The following is a 20,356-nucleotide window of genomic DNA, read 5'->3' as shown; positions in this document are numbered from 1 at the left end:
TGTGGCTGGCAGTTACTGTTTTAAACACTGCTAAAGATTCATTGAGGGACGCGGGTGGCGCTGTGGGTTAAACCACAGAGCCTAGGACTTGCCGATCAGAAGGTCGGCGTTCGAATCCCCGCAACGGGGTGAGCTCCTGTTGCTCAGTCCCTGCTCCTGCCAACCTAGCAGTTCGAAAGCACGTCAAAGTGCAAGTAGATAAATAGGTACCGCTCCAGCGGGAAGGTAAACAGCGTTTCTGTGCGCTGCTCTGGTTCGCTAGAAGCAGCTTAGTCATGCTGGCCACATGACCCGGAAGCTGTACGCTGGCTCCCTCGGCCAATAAAGCGAGATGAGCACCGCAACCCCAGAGTTGGCCGCGACTGGACCTAATGGTCAGGGGTGCCTTTACCTTTACTAAAGATCCATTGCAGTGCTAACTTTATCCACTGGAGCAATCTCCATTGTTCTGTGCTGTACTGTACTGTTCAGTGCACTGTTATTAAGCATGACAAATTAAGTAGCATCAAATTCCATTTGTCTCACTGTTGTTTGTAGCATGTAATGCAGGAGTTAAATTGATGCCTTTGTTTAGTGGAACATATATCAAATACTGGTGACTGCTGGCATACTTTGCGTGGCTACATCCAGACATTTTGGTAGCCAGTGAATCAATAGTCAGCCAAACCTACGTTTGACAAGTATTCAGAACTTGCAAAGATTTGAAGCTGACTTCATAGAATTGTAGAGTTGTAGGGTATCCTGAGGATCATCTAGTCCAACCCCTTGCAAGGCAATAATATGCAGCTGTCCTTGCTTGGTTATTAACAGTGGTGAACAGCTTTTTATCTAGCTTCCAAATGATAATTATCATTGATTAATGTAGAAGACCTAGTGAAGGTTCCTTTAATATTGTGATGATCTATGGATCCACACTACTTTCCCCCTTATGTTATTGCAGGAAAGCTATGTTGGTTTATGTAAAAATTAGAAGGAAAGAAGTGCAACACTAAAAGGAAGAAGGAGGCAGACCTCAGAGAGTGTCAATAGAAAGCAATGTGACAAACTTCAAAATGTGTGGATCATTTAATAGAATGCAAATTACAGTTAACGTTATATTTGAAGGCAAATGTAAATGTATTTATAATAAAGGATTTGCATGTTCTGTTGATCTTCTGATGAAATGAGTGATGTGTTATGTAACATTAGTTTCATTTACTTTGAATGTTAAGGTTCTTTTTCATGAGCACAATTCATATCAGTAATGAATTGCATTATGATTGCATGATTTGTGTTGAACATCAGTTTCCATGAACAACTGTTCTTGAAGAAATATTTGTGAAAACACTTTGTGGCATTTGCAGTCTAACAAATAAATTATCCATATAACATTCATTTGTACATTTGCCTCTCCTTTTCCCTTGGTTTTCAATGTTTGTCTTTTGTATATTTATTTGCCTACCTAGTGGGCTAAGGTTGGTTCATATGTGACAATTTTGCTACTTTGAAAGTACTCCTGTATTGAAAACCTTATGTAGACTGTAAGAGTTAAGATCAACAAGTAGTTTGATTTGAATGTTTTTCATATCTAGAACTGCTATCTGTTGTGTTTAAAGCAGTTGGTAATTTAAGCAACCTACATTATCAACTATGTCTTTTAGACTGAAATCTTATGCTGCTTAAGTTGTTGGGAGCAAACACTGTTGAACTTTCTTCTGAGCAGGTGTCTAGGATTGCTCTGTTAAATTAGAAGCTTTCCACAGGCTGTTGCAGTTACATAAAAATAATTTGACCAATGCTTTCTGAACCATATTTTCTCCTCAGTTACTGTTTTCAGTGGTGCAGAACTTTTGGTATTGTTTGTTCTTCCAAAAGAATATAAATCAGTAATGTGAATGCTTGTATCAGTTATGAAAGGCTTTTCTATCGAAGCTGAAAGTGGTATCTGCATTCATTTTGCAGTTTCCCACATCTTAGTGAAACACGCATCTGAATCCAGTGACTATATGCCCAGAAGAGATGACATCCTATAATAAAGGAATGAATTATGCTTTCTTCATGTACAGGATAAAAAAAAATGGAAGGGGGAAAAATAGTCCATATTTAAATATATTTAAATAACTGAAGCTTCTCGTGTTGCACTTAGATACTGGTAGTTTTAGTGGCCTAGGTTCTTTGTGGTTTTTGGTGTCTTTGTTTCTGGGAAATAATCAGGAACGTTGTCTTTTTTTTTGCTACTCCCTAAATTGTGCCTCTGTTTATACAGACCAACAGGCACTGGCCTGGTGGGTCCTTTACACAGAAATAAATATAATTATAATAAATAATTTATAAAACTCATTAACTTAGATAAATATGAGGGACTCTAAAGAAATTGAAAGAAAAGGAACTTGGAAGTTGTCAGTTAATATTCAGATAATATTTGAAACCATCCATTCAGATCCATGATGGTAGGATTCCTATCAGAGATCCTATAGTAGCAGATAATTCAGTCCTGTAATCAAAATTTGCTGTTTCTCCTAAAGACGCCTAAGATAGTAATCAATTAAAAGTTGTAAACCAAAATTAATCCTACATAGTCACATTGGAATTCAGTTACATTCATGCACACATAATTTTGCTGTTCTTGAGTCTTTGAATTACATTATGAGCATCCTGTCATATGCATAAGAACTTGTAAATTAAGCCCAACTGGTTTCAAGTGTGCAGAGAATTCCTGCTGTGTACATTGTTGTATCAGGTGTAGTCATCTAAAGTTACCACTCTCCTGTTAGCTCACTGACCAGTTACAGTGGTACCTCAGTTTGAGAACAGACCGGTTCAAGAACAATTTAGTTTACAAACTCCGCAAAACTGGTAATAATGTCCCAGTTTTAGAACTTTACCTTGGTTTAAGAACAGAATCCGAACGGTGGAAGGGCACCGGTGGTGGGAGGCCTCATTAGGGAAAGTGCACCTCAGTTTAAGAATGGTTTTGGTTTAAGAACAGACTTTCGGAATGGATTAAGTTCGTAAACCAAGGTACCACTGTACAACATACATAAACTGTAGCAATAACCTCAACACACAATTATTAGCATGGAAATATATTTTGTGACCTTTGGTTCTAATAATCCTGTAATTCTTACAAAAATAATATATTTGTAATTAAATGGAAAAGACAATGGTATCTTAACACACATTGTGTTTTGATTCCTAGAAAGCGATCATAGAATGGTGGAATTGGATGAGACCACGATGGTCATTTAGTCCTGCCCCTTGCAATGTGCGACTCTTTTGCCCAACATGGGGCTCAAACACACGACCCATGAGATTAAGTGTCTCGTGCTCTACAGACAGAGCTATGTATAAGTTGTAGCTGATATAGAAAGAGCTGAAGGTCACATAGTAACAAAATGAAGTGATTATTATTGGAGATTGTAGGTTTGAATAAAATATAAATTTTTGGTCTTCCTTACTTTGCCTTTTTATGCTAGTAAAAAACCCACAGAAGTGTCATGCTGAAATGTTCATATTTAATATGGAAGATCTTAGGACTGGTTAAACTTAAAGGAGCTTGTCTGACATACAGTACTTACTTTACATACGTATTATATATTATCTAGCCATGTGAAAACCAAAATGCAGTTGATATTCAAAACTACCACACCTGTCATTTATAGTCTTCTGGTGGTAAAATATTTTCTGACTTTGGTGGTGTATGATCAGGCTGGTAAAAATTAGATCTACAGTCACATAACAAACTTTGATTAGAACTTCCAGTACTGTACCTGGAATGTAGATTGGTAGTATTATAATTGAGCAAGGAAGTAATTTGTCCATCCTCCATACTTTGGAACTGTTTATTAGCATGTGCATAATTAAAAATACAAATCATTGTTCTAATAATGATCTTCATTGAAAAACAAGGTCTCTTCAAGATAAGTCTTGCTGGTGCTGTGGAGTTGGTATTTGAAGTATGTCCATCTGCATCTAAACGAGTAGCTCCAAGACAATCAGATTATGTAGTAGTTACTTTGTGAGAATATCGCGTAAGTGGAATGGAAACTTCATTTTGAGTCTAATATTAGACCTTGCTTTGGAAAATTCCTTTTAAATGATCACAAGCTGGGAATAGCAAAAGTATTTAGCTTTCGACAGACAGCATTCACAAAGAATTTGTTTTTAACTGATTATGTTAGGTCCCTGGGAAAGCAGATGTGAAGCTTACCAAGCTGAATTGGTTTGACCTGATGCAGTGTTCATGTCAGTTGTTAGGGTCCCCTCCCTGGTCTATTTTTTCCAAGATAGCTTCATTCTTTGACCATGACTGAGTTTGGATGGAATACTTTGAATGCTTGTTAGTTTAGTAAATCTCAGCTTCTTCCACCAATTTCCTATTGTCTACAAATGAGTTTAATAAAAGTCAATCAGACTGTTTTGATTACTTTCCAGACTATGGGCATTTTCTCAGAAGTACCACTGAGTTCAGTGAGACTTACTCCTTGGTTAAGTATGTGCAGGATTACAGCCTTACAGCCCTGCAATTGTTTACACAATGATGTGCAGATGTTTTGTTTGTTTGCTTCTTGTTTAGTCCTTTAATATATAGGAAATGAATTATCTGAAGTGAGACTAGCTAGACTTGAATTGGTAGTTTAACTGTTCTTTAGTGAACTCTCTGACACTATAGTTTAGTGCAATTTGCTGCATGGTTAATAAGCTTTGGATTGACTTTGGTTTACCAGTGATCATTGACAGCTAGGCTAGCTCAATCAGTAGAGCCTGAGACTCAGAGTCATGGGTTTGAGCCCCACATTGGGCCAAAGATTCCTGCATTGCCGAGGGTTGGACTGGATGACCCTTGTGGTCCCTTCCAACTCCGCAATTATATGATTCTATGTTTGTTGTAATGAAGATCCCCCTTGTAAAACTGTGGCATTAAAATTCCCACCATTTGTATAATCAGTAGATTTATTTGAAGTATAAAAAATGGGTCTAACAAAAAATGTCTGAGAGTGGCATAGCTAAGCTTATTTGTTCAATTATGGTAGTTGACAGTATACTGGCTGTTACTTGCCTGTGTTAAAATAAGTTATTGCGCTGCTTTTAATTCTGCATATGATTGAATTCATCTGTTTGCAAATGAACAGTATAATACAATACATCTGATGTTTGCTCATGTGGAATGTCAGTAAGCTAGGAATAATTATCACCTTAGCTACAGTCAGTGTGGTGAGGTGAAACATTTTCTATTTCATAAGTTCATTAGTGATAATGAATGGATTGCCGTTGAAAATGTAAAATATTTCAAGCTTGGCAGTTTCAAGATTTCTACCTCTATTTACAAGTAAAATAAACATGCTAATTCAGATCACGGGGGCCATCAGAAAATTTCCCAAAGCAAATTGGAAATTTACCTGTTGGCAGTGAATGAGGATGACTCCTCTTGCTGCACTTGGCAGGAAGAGCCCAGAAATCTTTTTGCCTCCTTCCTAGTCTGAACCTGCCTTCAGTCAAAGACAGTTAGGGTCCTCTTGGGTACTCAGCTGCCCCATGTATTACCATCACTTTTACTCTCCTTTCATGAGCTTTTATGCTCTGTTTCTCATCTTTGTTGGCTATGGTGTTAGGGAGTGTGTGAGAGAGTCTGACTATTGTTCATTCCCTTCTGTTTATGGATGGGGTGGGGGCTCGCATCAGCCGTCAAGTGGTTCAGGAAATGTGGAAATGTCCCAGCTGAATATCAGTGTCTTGGAACTTGGTGAACTTTGTGCAGTTCAGCTTAGTCTAAGTCTCTTGATGTTGGAGATCAGGGGCATGCACTTGCTGGTTCACACAGACAAACCATTGGCAAAAGCATATGTAAACGAACCGATGGGACTTGGTCACTGGGGCCAACAGCCTTTTCAGTTGTCCTGAATACAACCTGCTCTCCTTGAAAGCTGAACAGTTAGCAGGCCTGAAGTACACCATGGCAGATTGGTTGAGTTGCAGAATCATAAATGAAGCATAGTGGCAGCAGAATCTGAGGGCGTTTTAGATGCTGCTGGATAGTTTGGGGCATACAGTCAGTGGTGGTTCTCTTTGCCACACCTGAAAATACTCAGGTCTATCTCATGTGTCTGCCATGTGCAGCTACCCAGGGGAACAGATGTCTTAAAATCCATTTCACTAGCTAGCCTGCTATATGCCTCCCAGCCATTTTGCGAGTTCCAACAAATGGTGAAGAAGGGTCAGAGACTCACAATTGATCTGATTCTTGTGGCCCCCATTGGCCATGGAGTCCATGATTTCTGGACCTGGTGACTATGACTGCGCCTGGCTGGTGGCCATTGCCACTGTGTCAAGACCTGCTAGTCCAGGGGCCAGTATTTCACCCCTGGCTAGGGCTCTTCCCAGCTGACAGCCTGGAGGCTTAACCCCAATACAAGGTTGTCGTAGAATGGTTGAGTTTTTATAAATATCACCTGTTATAATTTTGGGGCCAACTACATACCAGTTCTACCTGTAAACAGCTTCATGCTGATTCTAATAATCGTTATGAACTTTCAGATATAATTGTATTTTAGATTGACAGTATCCCTTTAACCATCTGCTGTTTCATTGCAGGATCCATCCATGTCATTTTGACAGCGGCTGGCTAGTGATTCTGCTATAATTTCTAATTTCTTGGTCTACTACTCTGTGCAGGTAAATCTCACTTGGCAATAGTGCAGCGGGTGAACAATGAAGGGGAAGGGGATCCTTTTTATGAAGTCTTGGGCATTGTTACATTGGAAGATGTAATTGAAGAGATCATCAAATCTGAGATTCTAGATGAAACAGATCTGTACAGTGAGTATTAATCCCCATGATTTCCCCCCTCAAAATAGTTTGGAGCCTTCCTTCAAATAAAGTTCCCTATCTTGTTTATTTTTTGAGATAAATTGCTTAAGATCTATGAAGTAGAATTGGAACTTCACTCCAATTAAAAGTACTTGTCATCTACAGACCCCTCTGTCATGACACGCAGTCTTTTCTAACATTTTCTTTTAGCCTATCAGAACATTTTACTACTGACAGGCATTCTCTGGGGTGAATAGTGCTCCACTCAGCAATCTTAACAATTTCTTCCAAACTTCTATACTATAGGCTAGAGACTGTTGTTGCACTGTTACCTCTGGTGAAACAAATTTTGCCCGTATTTGAAACAATTCCAAAGTCTCATTACTAGAGGGAAAAGTGGAGTGAGTGTAAACACCCCAACAGCAACCTCTCTTTTAAGCAACCTTCAGTTATTTGGGGGAAGAAGAATCTATCCGCAGCATAGGAAAGAGATTGATTCAGAAACACAAATAGAGAGAATCAATAAGAACATTAGAAAAATACAGCACCAAAATTGGGCAATTGCCCAATATATAGTTTCTATCACACTTCAAGTAAATGAAGGAAAGTGCCTGTAAAAATAATACAGAATTACACACTATAAAAAGAAAAAACTCAGTGCTTAAAAATTGTATTTAAACAAATAGTACAGCATTTAACTGTATATACACAAAGCCAATGTATACAGTGCAAACCCCCAAATTGGGGTGGACACATTAATGGATATCTGATCTGTGTCAATTTTGCATATGTTTTTTCATAAGTCTATTCCAGCCCATTTCTACATGAATCTGCATAATTTTTTTTATTTAAATGTGAACCTACATTTCTAAATGTAAAATACACCGTTTTTTGTTTCTAATGCATTTTGATGTGTTTCTTGAGCCAAAAACCGTTTTGCCAAAGTCAGAGACATACAAAATCTAAATAATAATTATGCTGCAATCTGTATATTACTCTTGGAGAAGTAAATTGTGTCACTTTGCTGAAAATGCTGACTAGTTGAACTTATCCTCCATCCTTATACTCTAGACAGCATTAAAACTCACTATAAGAAACTATGTACAGGATTATAAATAATAAAAACTGTTGGTACTCAAAACATCATTATTACATGAAAACCATTACTTGGGAAAAGCACAGAATATCTCTCCTTTTGCTTTATCACTTTTTAAGCATCTATACATCTGTTTGTAATAAAACCTAAAACTTGCTTTAAAATGGTGGAATTGTAATTTGGTCTCTTAAAATTTAATTTAGTTGGAGACAGCTGGTTTAGGGGATAACCAGATATATACCCTGTTGGGTAGATTACTTTTTAATCTGTTTAGGTAAGCAGTGGTAGAAAAGTACCAAACAGCATTTAGTAAGTTTTCCTATGGTTGTGATATTTTTATGTTTTTTTCCTTATATTTTTGTGTGTATTTTATTGTACTGGATGTTAAGTATTGTTTAAAGTGACTGTTTTAATTTGCATGCACTGTGTGTATACTGTGGCTAAATATTGTAGTGTTTTTAAATATAATCACATTGGGTGTTATCTTTTTAGCATATATAATTTTGTGTTATTTTTACAGACATTTCCCTTAATAAAGAATGTTGAAAGAGATTCATCACTCCTCTTCCATCTTTTACCCGTTCCCCTTGGAAGAAAAGGGGATGGGTGGGAAGAAGGTTCATTCTTATTGGCATGATCTCTTGTCCCTCACCCCACTGTAACTTTAAAAAGGAAGGGAAAAGTGAGGGTATAAGGAGAGGAATTGTTCATTTGCTATATCTGAGTTCCAGTCATTCAGCGGAACTCTTTACAGGGGAAGTAGAAAAAGCATAAATGGAACTTCACTATCTGTATGATACATAATTCCTGTGTGTGTAGGATGCAGGAAAAGATGGAAGCCCTTCTGTGAATTATCATGGGTTTCCACTTGAAAATACGTTAGGTTTGATTTTACCATAAAGGGAAAGCAATTATTCTGTAAATATTTCAGTTTTTAAACATTTGTCCGTTACAACTTTCTTCATTTCCTATTTGGTTCATTCTTCATTTCCTATGGGGTGTTAGGGGAGAGGTAGTTCCTCTGGTGGGGGACATGCCATGCTCCTTCTGGGGTAGTTTGTCCATCTTTGGTCCTCATCCTGCACTCAGCTCTCACCTGTGGCTCCTAAAAGCTGTCAGCATGTGACACCAGCACCATGAAAAGGCTTCAACTTGTGGTTAAACCAGGTGAGGGTAGCCAATGGGTCTCAAACCCCCAATAAGTTAGGGACATCCCTGCATATGAAGACAGGCTCTGGTGGATTGAGCAGACAAGACCAATAGTAGGTCCAGTGGTCAAGAATGCATTTTCTGCACATACTGTAGAGGAAGGTAGCCCATCTAGGAGAAGGAAAACTCTGATCCTAAACCTCCACTGCTTTGCAGGATATCTTTGGGAGAAGAAATGCTAAGGAGTGAACCCAACACAAATCCAGAGTGGAGTCCCTAAGATGGTTGGATGGCGCCTTGTATGTCGCCTTCTGGCAAATCCTGTTGCCAAGCACATTGCTTTTCTTTCCTTTGTATTACATCAGTGAGGCTGAAAGGGGAGGAGGTCTTGTCGTATGAGCAGCCCAGGACCTCCATACACACTGTCTAAGCTTGCGCCCCAGGGAGGTCACTTCAGTGCTGCTAATGCAGCAGTTTGGCTTCACCTCCCCAAGGTGCGCCCCATTGTCTATCAATGGATGCCAACAACATTTTTCAAAAATAAAATCATAGGACTTTTACAATACTTGGCTACTAAGCTTGGCTCTATTGCTGTAAATATCTCAATCCCAGCTAGGCATTTCGCTACTGTTGTAGACACTTCTGCTAGTTTCACAGTTAATCTAATAGGCAGCAGCCAACTTTCCTCCACTTGGTTCATAAAATTTATTAAATTCACCTAACCTGATACAGTTTTCTTGTTCGCACTAAATATTTATAAGTATGAGAGCAATAAATCCACTCCTGATAATCTTCAGGATCTGTGAGTTGTTTCTTTCACATCAACTCTTTCCCAAAATACTTCCATTGTAGAGTTATTGTGTAATGTATAAGGACATTACAGTGCTGCTTATAGAGCAGCACTGATGACTTCTGGCACAGGGTGTCCCTTTGTGATGATACAGGAAGTCTTTTGGCTGATTTTTATGTTCTCAGCACAGCATGAAAACAGAGTCATAAGTTTGTTCACTCTATAACTTGAACTTAAATGCTTGCAATTATTCAAGTGTTAGGAGCTAAATAACCCCAAAATCTTGTAAGTAGATGAATGGATCTTCACATAGGTGCATGAGATTCTTCCTGTGCTGTTGATTGCAGTTTGCAGTGATTGTGCACATAACTTCAAGAGTTTTTATTTTGTGAGAATGGCGTAATGTATGTGTGCTTATTCCTGTTTCTAAACAGTGTCACCCAGTGTTCATGTTGGACCCTGATTGAATTATTGTTTTATTTCTCCATCTCCAGCTGATAACAAGACCAAAAAGAAAGTAGCCCATCGAGAGAGAAAGCAGGACTTCTCTGCCTTCAAACAGACAGACAGCGAAATGAAGGTTAAAATATCACCACAGTTGCTGTTGGCAATGCACCGTTTCCTAGCAACAGGCAAGTGTGGCTTATCACAGTTTGATCACTCCGGGGTCCAAGAGCTGATTTGCTACTAGAGTCTGCTGATACAGTGGGTGGGACAGTGCAAGCTGACACAAAGGCTGGGTCCTAGAGAGTGATACACCATGCCATTCCCTTCATTTTAATTCCCTTCATTATTCGGTTTTGACACTTGCTCTCCAGGACACTCATGAGAGGAGGGTCAGTAACTTAAATTAAAAATGGATCTGGAAGATGGGGATATGTAGAAGTGCCACAGTGTACATGTTTTGACTCCAACAGACTGAAGGCCAAGTTTCATGTTACATAGAACCATCTGTCAGGGATTCTTTAGCCGTGATTCCTGCAGTGCAGGGCATTGGACTAGATGACCCTTGGGGTCCCTTCCAACCCTGCAATTATATAAATCTGTGGAAGTTTACTGTGACTTTTATTTATTTACTGTATTATTTGCAGTCCCCCCTTTAGTCAGTTGGGAATGTATGGAGTGTTAGGGGAGGGGTAGTACCTCTGGTGGGAGTCGTTTTAGTGTTGCTAGTGCAGCAGTTTGACTTCATCCCCACACTCCATTGTCTCTTGAGACAGACAGATGCCAACAACCCTACAGCCAAGAATACCAGAGCAGCAAACAATACCATTAAAATCACTATTAACAATAAAAAATTGAAACAAAAGAGACCAATCAGCATCTTAAAATTAACAGCAATCACAAATAAAACTAGCAACAGAAACAATTTAATGAGAAACTGTTACTGGGTATTGTAAACAGAAGCGGAGGGTGGGTAGGAAAGGGGTACTTAACCCCTTCCCTACTGGCTGTTTTTCCTTTCAAAATCTCCGTTTCTGCGTCTCTCTCTTACCCTGTAGGACAAAAGGAGTTTGTTGAGGAATTTTGAGAAATAAAATGCCCAGTGGGAAGGGAATTAAGCATCCTTTCCCGTCCTTCCTCTGCTTTTGTTCGTTAAATAAAGAAGTTGGGCAAGAGTTACACAGAACTACAAGTAACACACCCACTGGCCCTAACTTCTAGCAAATAGATTCTCAGAAGAAATAGCTCAGGAAATGATATAATTGTGGACCCTTCATTAAATAGTTTGTGATGCTAAGTGTCTTTTATTGGAAGAGCATCTGGAATCAAGAGTGAGAATGTAACCTTCTATCTACAAGCTGTTCCTGGATTTATAGGTGTTTTTAAATGCCTACTGTTCAGGAGATTTGTAATATTAGTTTGTAATTCCTATCAGTGGGTATGATAGTAGCCTATTAGACTAAAAAAGGAATCCTGACCCTCTTTTGAATGGGCAGATGTCTGCAGTCTAACATTGTCCAGAGGTTTGGCTGATTCTTTTTTTTTTATGAATGTTTATTAGCATTTTCAATATTAAATATAAACACAAAAAAGAAAAAGAAAAAAAATACAAAAAACTTAAAAAAGACAATTAAAAACAAATACAATTTCAGTTGCTTATTTTCATATAACTTCTTTGTCGGACCTCCTCGCTCCTCCCCTTCTTGTATTCCCATTCAAGTTATTAATCCCGCAAATCCTTATTACTTATTTCTCAAACTTCACGTAATAATTTTTTACGTACTGTTGTTTTACCTTTCCTCTTTCTTCCATTTAATTACTTTTGCATACCTTATTTTCATTTCATTTTAACCATTCTAAAGACCAATTTTAACTTATCTAATCTAAAATATCATATACATCATTTCTTATTCTTTAACATATTTCTTAAAGTCGATCAATTTTTTCCTTCCACGGCTTTCCCAACTTCCATACAAATAATAGAACAAATTAAAACAACATAGTTAATAATTGTGTACCCTTTGGATTACCAAACTTCACCCCCTCCCTTTCCTGGTTTTGGTCCCCAATAAGTGTTCATCAGTCAATACTGTTTAGCCTGGAGATCTCACGTCCGAGGCTCAGAGGTTTGGCTGATTCTTGGGCAGCCTTAGCAGTGAGTCTATGGATTAGAAGAGCTTTTGTCTCTGAATATCACTTTCATTCTAGAAAATTGTGCTCTACAGAGCAATTCACATGAGAGTATGTTGGCTGAAGATATCAGTTATGTTCTAGGAGTCTTGTAGTTGGGACCCATTTGCTAATGCAACTTCAAGAGGAAGACTCCCCAGAGAAAGTGTTGGATTTACAGAGAATAAATGTACAATATATTTCTTAAACTAATTTGCACAGAATGGTCCATGCCTTACACATGGACTCCAAAAGCAGTCTTTATGATTCTAGTGCTTGTATGCTTTTGTAAGGAGATTGGTGCTTTGCATTTCAATATATTAACTATTAACTGTGCCCCATGTTGAGAATATTTTAGTTTTATGCTTGTGGAAGTGTCAAATAGTAAGATTTAAAAACTGGAGAAAGCATTTTGTGACAGCCACTGTAATCCTAGTTATTTGAAAATGGTCTCACTTTTGCTATTCTGTTTGGATCACAGACCCTATTTGAATCAGGCTCGCTGGCCCCTTTTTTATTTTGTGTGGTGGCTGAGCTGAAGTAAACACATATAGGACTTCTAGGCCTATAAAAAGCAAATATTAAAAGCCTCCAGTCACTGCAGAAAATACTTTCATTCACAATTCAAGAAGAAGCTTTAGTGATGCCAGCTTTCTAAATAGCCTTAATACCATTTTCATATTGTTGCATCTCTCTAAATTGAAACTGCTGTTACCACAATCTGGAAACTAACTTAATTGAAAGAGAAAGTCTGCATTTCTGGGGCTAAAATTAACTCTGTGTTTCTTTGAACTTGATGTGCATCACAAAATTGGTCTCTGGGCTGATTTTGTGATTATTTGCTTCATGATAAAAAGAATATTAGGATATGTTCTGAGGTAGTCACTAGACTAACTGTGGAATTACTGAGCAGTTAATAAGGGGATCACTTTTGCCTTTAAAACCCGAAAATTAGGTCTGCAAATGTATTTTGTGTAATGGATACAAAGTAGTGATCCACGTGAGTCATCTAATGCACCGTGGGGTAAATGTCAAGTTGTGTTTATGTCTTCAGAGGTTGAAGCATTTGGCCCATCCCAGATGTCTGAAAAGATCCTCCTAAGGCTACTGAAGCATCCCAATGTGATTCAGGAGTTGAAGTATGATGAGAAGAACAAGAAATCCCCTGAATGCTACCTCTATCAGCGAAACAAGCCTGTTGATTACTTCATTCTAATTTTACAGGTCAGGTCTATGAATATATAAGCATCTTTCTCTCCTGCAGCAAAATTGAGCAACATCTCAGCAACAGTGACTATATTCTATAAACTACCTAGAGTAGCCTTTTTCAGCTCTCTGGATGTTGTTGGACTACAGTTCCTGTCAGCTCCAACCAGCTGGGCCAATAGTTGGGGATAATGGGAGTTGTAGTTCAACATCTAAAGAATCATGGGTTGGAAAAGGCTGGCTTAGAGCTTGTAATTGGAAGGGAGCCAGGTTCCCAGCTTGGCTTGCTTTTTTTCTGCCTGACTGCGATATGCATGTCAGGACAAAACTAGATGATGTACACTAGGGTAAAATTAGAAACGTGAATGGCTTAAAAAACCCAAAAACAAGTAGCCAGTGTGGAACCTCTGACCTGGATTGGGACTCTTGTAGCTTTTTTGCTGCTTTTTTTTTGCTATTTGCATGAATCAGAGTTTACACAACAGCCTGTGTCTGCTATTTACATTTTAAAAGCCATTCAAGCAACTGCTGATTATATTATTAGTGTGTTTTCTAGCTTTCCACTTAGCCATCAAGCGAAGCACTTCAACTTTCCCTTAGTGCAGTAGTGTTTATGTCCTTATTCTTTTGCTTGGAGTTTCTGATTAAAATTAGTGAATGCATGTATTAAATATTAGTAAGTTCTGAAGTGAAAAAGGATTTATGTGTAATTAAAATTTCTAAGGAAATAATGGAAAGCAAACAAATAGTATTTACTAGGGACAAGCTAGATACAGGGTGTTTTTGTGAATTGTTCCAGCAGGGGCAAAAATTAGCTCCCTCTTTTGGCAATTTTAGGGAGTGCACTGAAAAAGGGTTGTTGGTCCAAATGAAGTAAGGGCTAATAGTTATCGAGTTGGTTGATCGTGAGGATGTACTAACCGTACTTTTAATTGTCTTTGGTTACTGTTAATGACATCATCATGTAACCAAATCTGATTGGCTTGTAATTACATTCATTGCATGATCCTTGATTTTCCTTGCATGATCCCAGCCAGAGAGTGAAGTCCTACTAGACAATGAAAATGGCACCAAAGCAGGGAAGAGATTGGAAATGAGCAAGAAGCAAACAAGCTCAAAGGGAGGTTTTGCAAAATATGCTCCCTACCCAAAAGGTATATTACCATTTAGGCTGGGCAAAAGGTTTTTTGGGTGGTTTGCTACATGTGGTCAGCGCTGAAGCCTAGCATTGCCTATTACCATCATTTCTGGACGATTATATTTACTAAGAGAACAGCACCACCTACTGACTTGCTAATGTCTTGTTCTGCTTTGCCCTTGGAGTATAAGTCACCCTTAAATGTATTCACATCTGAAGCAAAGGTCACTTTGCTTTACATGAGAATGATTACTGTAGAAGACTGATCATCTCACCCTGCCCCTCACAGCTGTAGGGAGGAATGGGAAGCTGGTGCCCTGGGAAGCTGGTGCCCTGCTTGATGCAGCAGCAGGTAGCCTTGATGGCTCTTCAGTCCTCTTGTCCTGGGCTTTCTTCTTCCACTCCCACAAGAGTTGCAGCTCTCAGCCTATTCCTCCTCCTCCCCATCTGCTCTTTCTTTCTTTCGCTTTCCATATTGGTGGGCCAGGTCTGATCTATAGCCACCCTCCTCCTCCAGGCTCCATGTGTGGTGGTTCTTTCGCGTAATGTTGGCATTTTCCCTGAGCCACTGCTTTGCTCACCATTTCAGTGGTGAAAAATGCATGGAAGTTCTCAGGCTGGATAAAATTGAGTAGGGTTAAGTTTTATTGTTTATTAACTGCAGTACAGTAATCTGCCTTCTGTCTCAGTTGGAGCAGCTACTATGCAGAAATTATCTTAACATCGTGAATGTGAGCTGAATTTGTAATGTAAAACGGTTTTCCAAGTTTGTTTTGATGCCATGTGGATGGCTGGATAAAAGACTTAACATCTGTACATATATTTCTCTTGGAAAACGCTTTGTATTTGGTACATGTTTTTAAAATTTCCAATAACGTTTATAAAGCAAAAAAGCAGGGTTAAGCAGGGTTAAGCAGGAAGTTTGCATGCAGCTCTTGGATTGGAGGGTCCTCGCTCTTCAGGGTTGCGGTGCAGAATACATGTGTGGTTGTGGCATGTGGTCCCCTCTAGCAGCTGGCATGTGTTTCGCATTGATGCAGTCACTATTTTTGCACATGGTCAACCTCACACGGTTGTTGTGAGATTCAATATTGGGGGGGGTTCACTGTCCTGGCAAACCTCCTGTGGGAATGGGGGTTCAGTGTGTTTTGGAGGATATTTGTGAGGGGAGATTCAGTGTGTGGCGTTCACTGTGGGCTGGAGTGTATATAGAGTTGCAGTGTGATTTGATTACAGTGAAGTGTGTGCATTTGTGGGGTTTCTAAATATGTCTGTGGACCCCCAAAGGTTGATGATTCCTGACCACTGCACCACACTGTCATATAGGAAGGGGGAGCTGTGGGGGCTGTCTGCATGGTTGTGGTATGTAGTCACCCATGCTTCCAAATGCACCCAGAGATACAACATAAATTGACAAGCCCTCATCTATCATCTGCACCCGAATGTTATCTTTTATAATTACATGAATAGGCATTGCAGGTGGTGGCAAAGTAGGTGCAATGCCTATTAAAATTAGGTGGCTTCCTCTGCAGACACTGCACTTCTGGCAAAATCTTAGCTTCACTTTTGCTTTGTCATGCAGGGTAATAGTTTGCCAGTATTTGTTTTCCATAGATTTCAGTGGGTCAGGAAAACCGTAATAACATTTACACTGATCAGAACTTTGATGCTGAACAAGTCTGGCTAAATCAGTGGCGGCTTTTAGCAAAATTGGGGGGTGGCTGTGTGATTTATTGTTAACTGGTAAAAACGGTCAAAGTTCAGTTTTCAGCACTTCTAAAACTTGCTATATCTGTGGCAATTTGAATCTTATCGGTTTGAAATTTGGCACTTTCATAGCTATATCATGTATGGCAAGTTTGAAGTTATCAGCCAGACATACCCCATTTTATAAGCTAAAGAATATTGAGGCTTCTAATGACAGACTCACCTTAACTATAGGAGTCATCCTGTGCACTTATAACGAACTATATGGATAGTTACTTTTTGTAGCTTTGCTTCATGGAAGGAGGTGATTTGTGTAGCATCTTATGTGAATCTTGTGGAATGTGCTTATGTCAAGTCTACTTTTCCTCAAGCTTCTTGGAGGCAAGGTCACAAAAGTTAAAATGAGGAATGCATCCTTTGTTCCTTTCAGATACTTTGTTTAGTCAGTTAGTATATTAGTTTTTTTCTCATGTGAAAAACACTTCTTCCACTTTTCTTTACATCAGCTAATAGGTGGGCATTCTCCAACATTAGCAACTTTCTCTTGGAATGTGATGCGTAACATAAAAAGAATTTGTCAGGATAGCAATAGTTCAAACCTGCCCCCAATGGTGAATTATGTGTTGCTGTTATCTATTCAGACATACAATCCATCTCACTTTCCTGCTTTCTGTGTCAGTCTCCCCTTCCTACTGATCTCTTTGGTACTTAGTGGGGAGGTGGAGATGGACATGCACACACTCAAAATATTCTATTAGGGGAGAGGGGAACAAGTATCTGCTTCTTTACTAGAGCATTAAAACATTCATCGAGCTGGGTTGCTGCAGAACTTGTATGTGAGATAGCACAGATGGCCTTGATTTTCTTTTCTACTAGTCAGTTAAGAACTGTTAAGGCCCTAAATGTTCTTGGAGACAAATTAGAAATGATTATTGAAAGGGAGCATATGTCCAAAAGGGCAATGTTGCCCCCACCAGCAACAGCCAGTGATGTAGCACTGGGAACACGCAAGAAGATGACATCATGGCAAAAGTTAGACTGCCAAAGCATTAGAGAGAATTGTCGGGTGGGAGAGAGAGAATTGCACCCATTTTGAGTAGCCACACCTGGTGTAGCATTGTCTGTTTTTGCTTTGAATAATTTCCTGATTAACACTACAAAAGTTGTTATAGCATTACTGTGAGTATAATGAGTACCAATTACTGAAACAAATAAGGTAAACTGATTAGTCAATAGCATTTTTCTTCTGGATCCCTTTATGTAGGGCAGTATAGAAATGGCTGTCTGCATGATGCAGGTTGCTTTTACTTGGAGAATAATGTTTATGTTAGAACCCAGATTAGCTGATTTTCTACAAGGCCAATAGTATCTGTCCTCATTCACACTGAAATCAACCATTCCCTAAATGGTGTGCTGTAGGGGACTGTGGGGATAAGTAGCAAAGCCTATAATGTTTGCAGAATTGTGCATAATGTTTTGCTGCCTCTTTTGGGTACTCCTTCTCACACCTTAACAATATGTTGAACCAGTAGTGTGGGATGTTCCTGTGTAGACCTGTCCTTACTGTTGGCATAGGATGCAAAGCATATTTCTGAAAATAAATTGGGCAAGCAAGTTCAATTCATTAGAATTGTGCTTTTTGTCAGCTGCTGAATAGCATGCCCCTGCATCTAATATTCACCCTTCTCACTTGCGTTAGGCAACTGGACTATTCCTTGGCATGCATGAGTGGTACTTGCTTATTTCTCTCACCCCTCTCGTCTTTCTAAGAAATAATATATCTGGCAAGAGTTGCACTATTGCTACAGCTTTCAGGAAGCTGCATTGTTATCTGAGTGTGAAAATATTATGATGTTGCATGACAAAAAATGTAAATCAGTGTATAGTTACATGCAGTACAGTTTTAATTTGGAGATAATATGAGAAAAACACATAGCTGGATAACAGTAGGATCTGTTCTGTCTACTTGCAATGGCTCCTACAGTAGCAGAATGTTGGCATTAGTTCAAGATTCCTGTTCACCTGTTGTTATGCTACAGGATATTTTATAGGATAGCAATTCTAACCACACCGGTGCCACAAGTGTACATTCTTGCTAGTCATTCATATAAAATGGGGTGATAAGGCAGCAGAACAGGGAACCATCTAGTACTAAGTTGAGATGATGGATTATCTGCTGTGTGTGTGTGTGTGTGTGTGTGTGTGTGTGTGTGTCAGGGCTCTTCCATGAAATGCTACCTGAAACGTTCTATGACAATATGTTGCGCAATGAAACTATACAGAGGCCCTGAAAAGATTATATTATACATGTAGTGTAGCCTTCTTCAAGTATTCAGAATCCTGAAGAATTATTTTTACCCATATATTTGTGATTTATTTGTGCATGATTGAGAAACTGCAGTATCTAGAACACTGAATATGAATGGGGAAAAAAATTGTGTTGTTTTTTTAAAAAAAGCTTTATCTGCCTCACATGTTGATCTTATTGAACTTCAGATGAGGGATGAACATTAACTCAAAGCAGGAATACTTTTGAACCCACTAGGAACATTGTCATCTTTTCTCCACAGGGGAAAGTGGAAGTGGAGGCTGGGAAAGAGGGAATGAAGTTTGAGGCTGGTGCTTTCTCTTACTATGGAGTGATGGCTCTCACAGCATCACCAGGTAATTTCTTAATTTCTCTGTTTGAAATTCCTTCCAGAACAAACATCCCCTACTGCTGGGGTGTTGAGGGCTAGAGGAACAAATTTAGTTTTTGATTAAATCTGATGAAGCAGTACATAACAGTGCCCTGTCAACATAAACAGCTTGACATGGAGGAAACCTTAAGCCATCAGAAGTGTTTAATTAGAATGCCGCAGAATGTTTATTGGCACGAATCTAGCACAGTATTTAGATTTGGTAGCTTAACATTTCTTGTTAATTTTTGTACTGAAAAATTGTCGGGACAAAAGAAGAAAATAAGCTGCTTGGAGATCAGGTCTGCCTACCATTGCAATTTTTTTTTTCAAATCAATAAATTAATCTTTTAAAAATTCAGAAATCCATACTAGAGCAATACCTTTATTAGGCCAACCAAAACATCACAAAATAGTGTGCAAGCCTTCAAGTTCTCAATAACTCCTCTTCAGTTAGATGGCAAAGCAGTGTGGAGAGAGAAAAAAACTTGGCTGACAGGAGTACCTTGAATCTGTATTTAGTAAGAGTGTTAAGGAAGAATGTGGGAGTATGTAGCAGACATTCAAATAAGTCTCTTTCAGGTTCTATGCTGGTATCAGATTGCTTCAAGGTTAAGGGGTAGAAGACACAGCAATGATTTCTTGTTAAGCTGTCAGAATAATTGTAGTCAAGTAGTTGACACTTCAACATATGAATATGACATAGGCTATCATAAGTTTGATCTCACTCTTATCAGGTGGTATTGAGAGTTGGTTTCTATTTTATTTTATTGTTTAAGGCATTTTTAATCTGTTTTTTCACCAGAAAGGCTCCCAACTCATTTTCAAAATCAGAAAGATTGTCCCTGCCCTCAGACTTACAATCTGAAAGACATGACAGACAAGGGGGAAAGGAACAAGGATAAAAACACTTGGGCACTGTTACAGTTCATATAACAGCTGGGATGAAAACAGTTCAGGTAGCCTGATGGAATGACTACTGCTTGATGACAGCCGGGGAGAGCCACAGGCAGCTGATCTCTCAGCAAGAATGCAACAGCACTTCTTTACTTCTCTCCCTTTGTTATGCAGCCTAGTGGAATGACTGTCACATTGGTTAATGAAAACTTCCTGGGTAACAGAACTTCAGATTTTCTGAAGTTCAGATTGTTAGAAGGCCTTTGCCAGAGTTTGATTAGTTCATATTTGTCTTT

The 20,356-nt window shown here is 38.9% G+C and overlaps 1 protein-coding gene across 4 annotated transcripts in view; it reads left to right on the top strand.

Moving 5' to 3' along the window:
• The window catches only part of CNNM2 (cyclin and CBS domain divalent metal cation transport mediator 2), a 111,579-nt gene that overhangs the window by 76,079 nt on the left and 15,144 nt on the right, over positions 1-20,356 (top strand). For 2 of the 4 annotated variants that reach the window (XR_013839332.1, XR_013839333.1), the window contains exons 2-6: positions 6,652-6,795; positions 10,316-10,453; positions 13,489-13,658; positions 14,674-14,794; positions 19,056-19,149. Coding sequence is in view for 2 of the 4 variants with exons in the window: in XM_079977418.1 (XP_079833544.1) it covers positions 6,652-6,795; positions 10,316-10,453; positions 13,489-13,658; positions 19,056-19,149 (546 nt within the window). In the remaining 2 variants the exon portion in view is untranslated. The remainder of the gene's footprint in view (positions 1-6,651; positions 6,796-10,315; positions 10,454-13,488; positions 13,659-14,673; positions 14,795-19,055; positions 19,150-20,356) is intronic. The other 2 variants (XM_079977418.1, XM_079977417.1) reach the window with 1 other exon arrangement.

This window comes from Podarcis cretensis (assembly GCF_951804945.1).
Source record: "Podarcis cretensis genome assembly, chromosome: 5".
In the NCBI taxonomy this organism is placed as follows: domain Eukaryota; kingdom Metazoa; phylum Chordata; class Lepidosauria; order Squamata; family Lacertidae; genus Podarcis; species Podarcis cretensis.
This window is presented reverse-complemented; position numbering and strand designations above follow the sequence as displayed.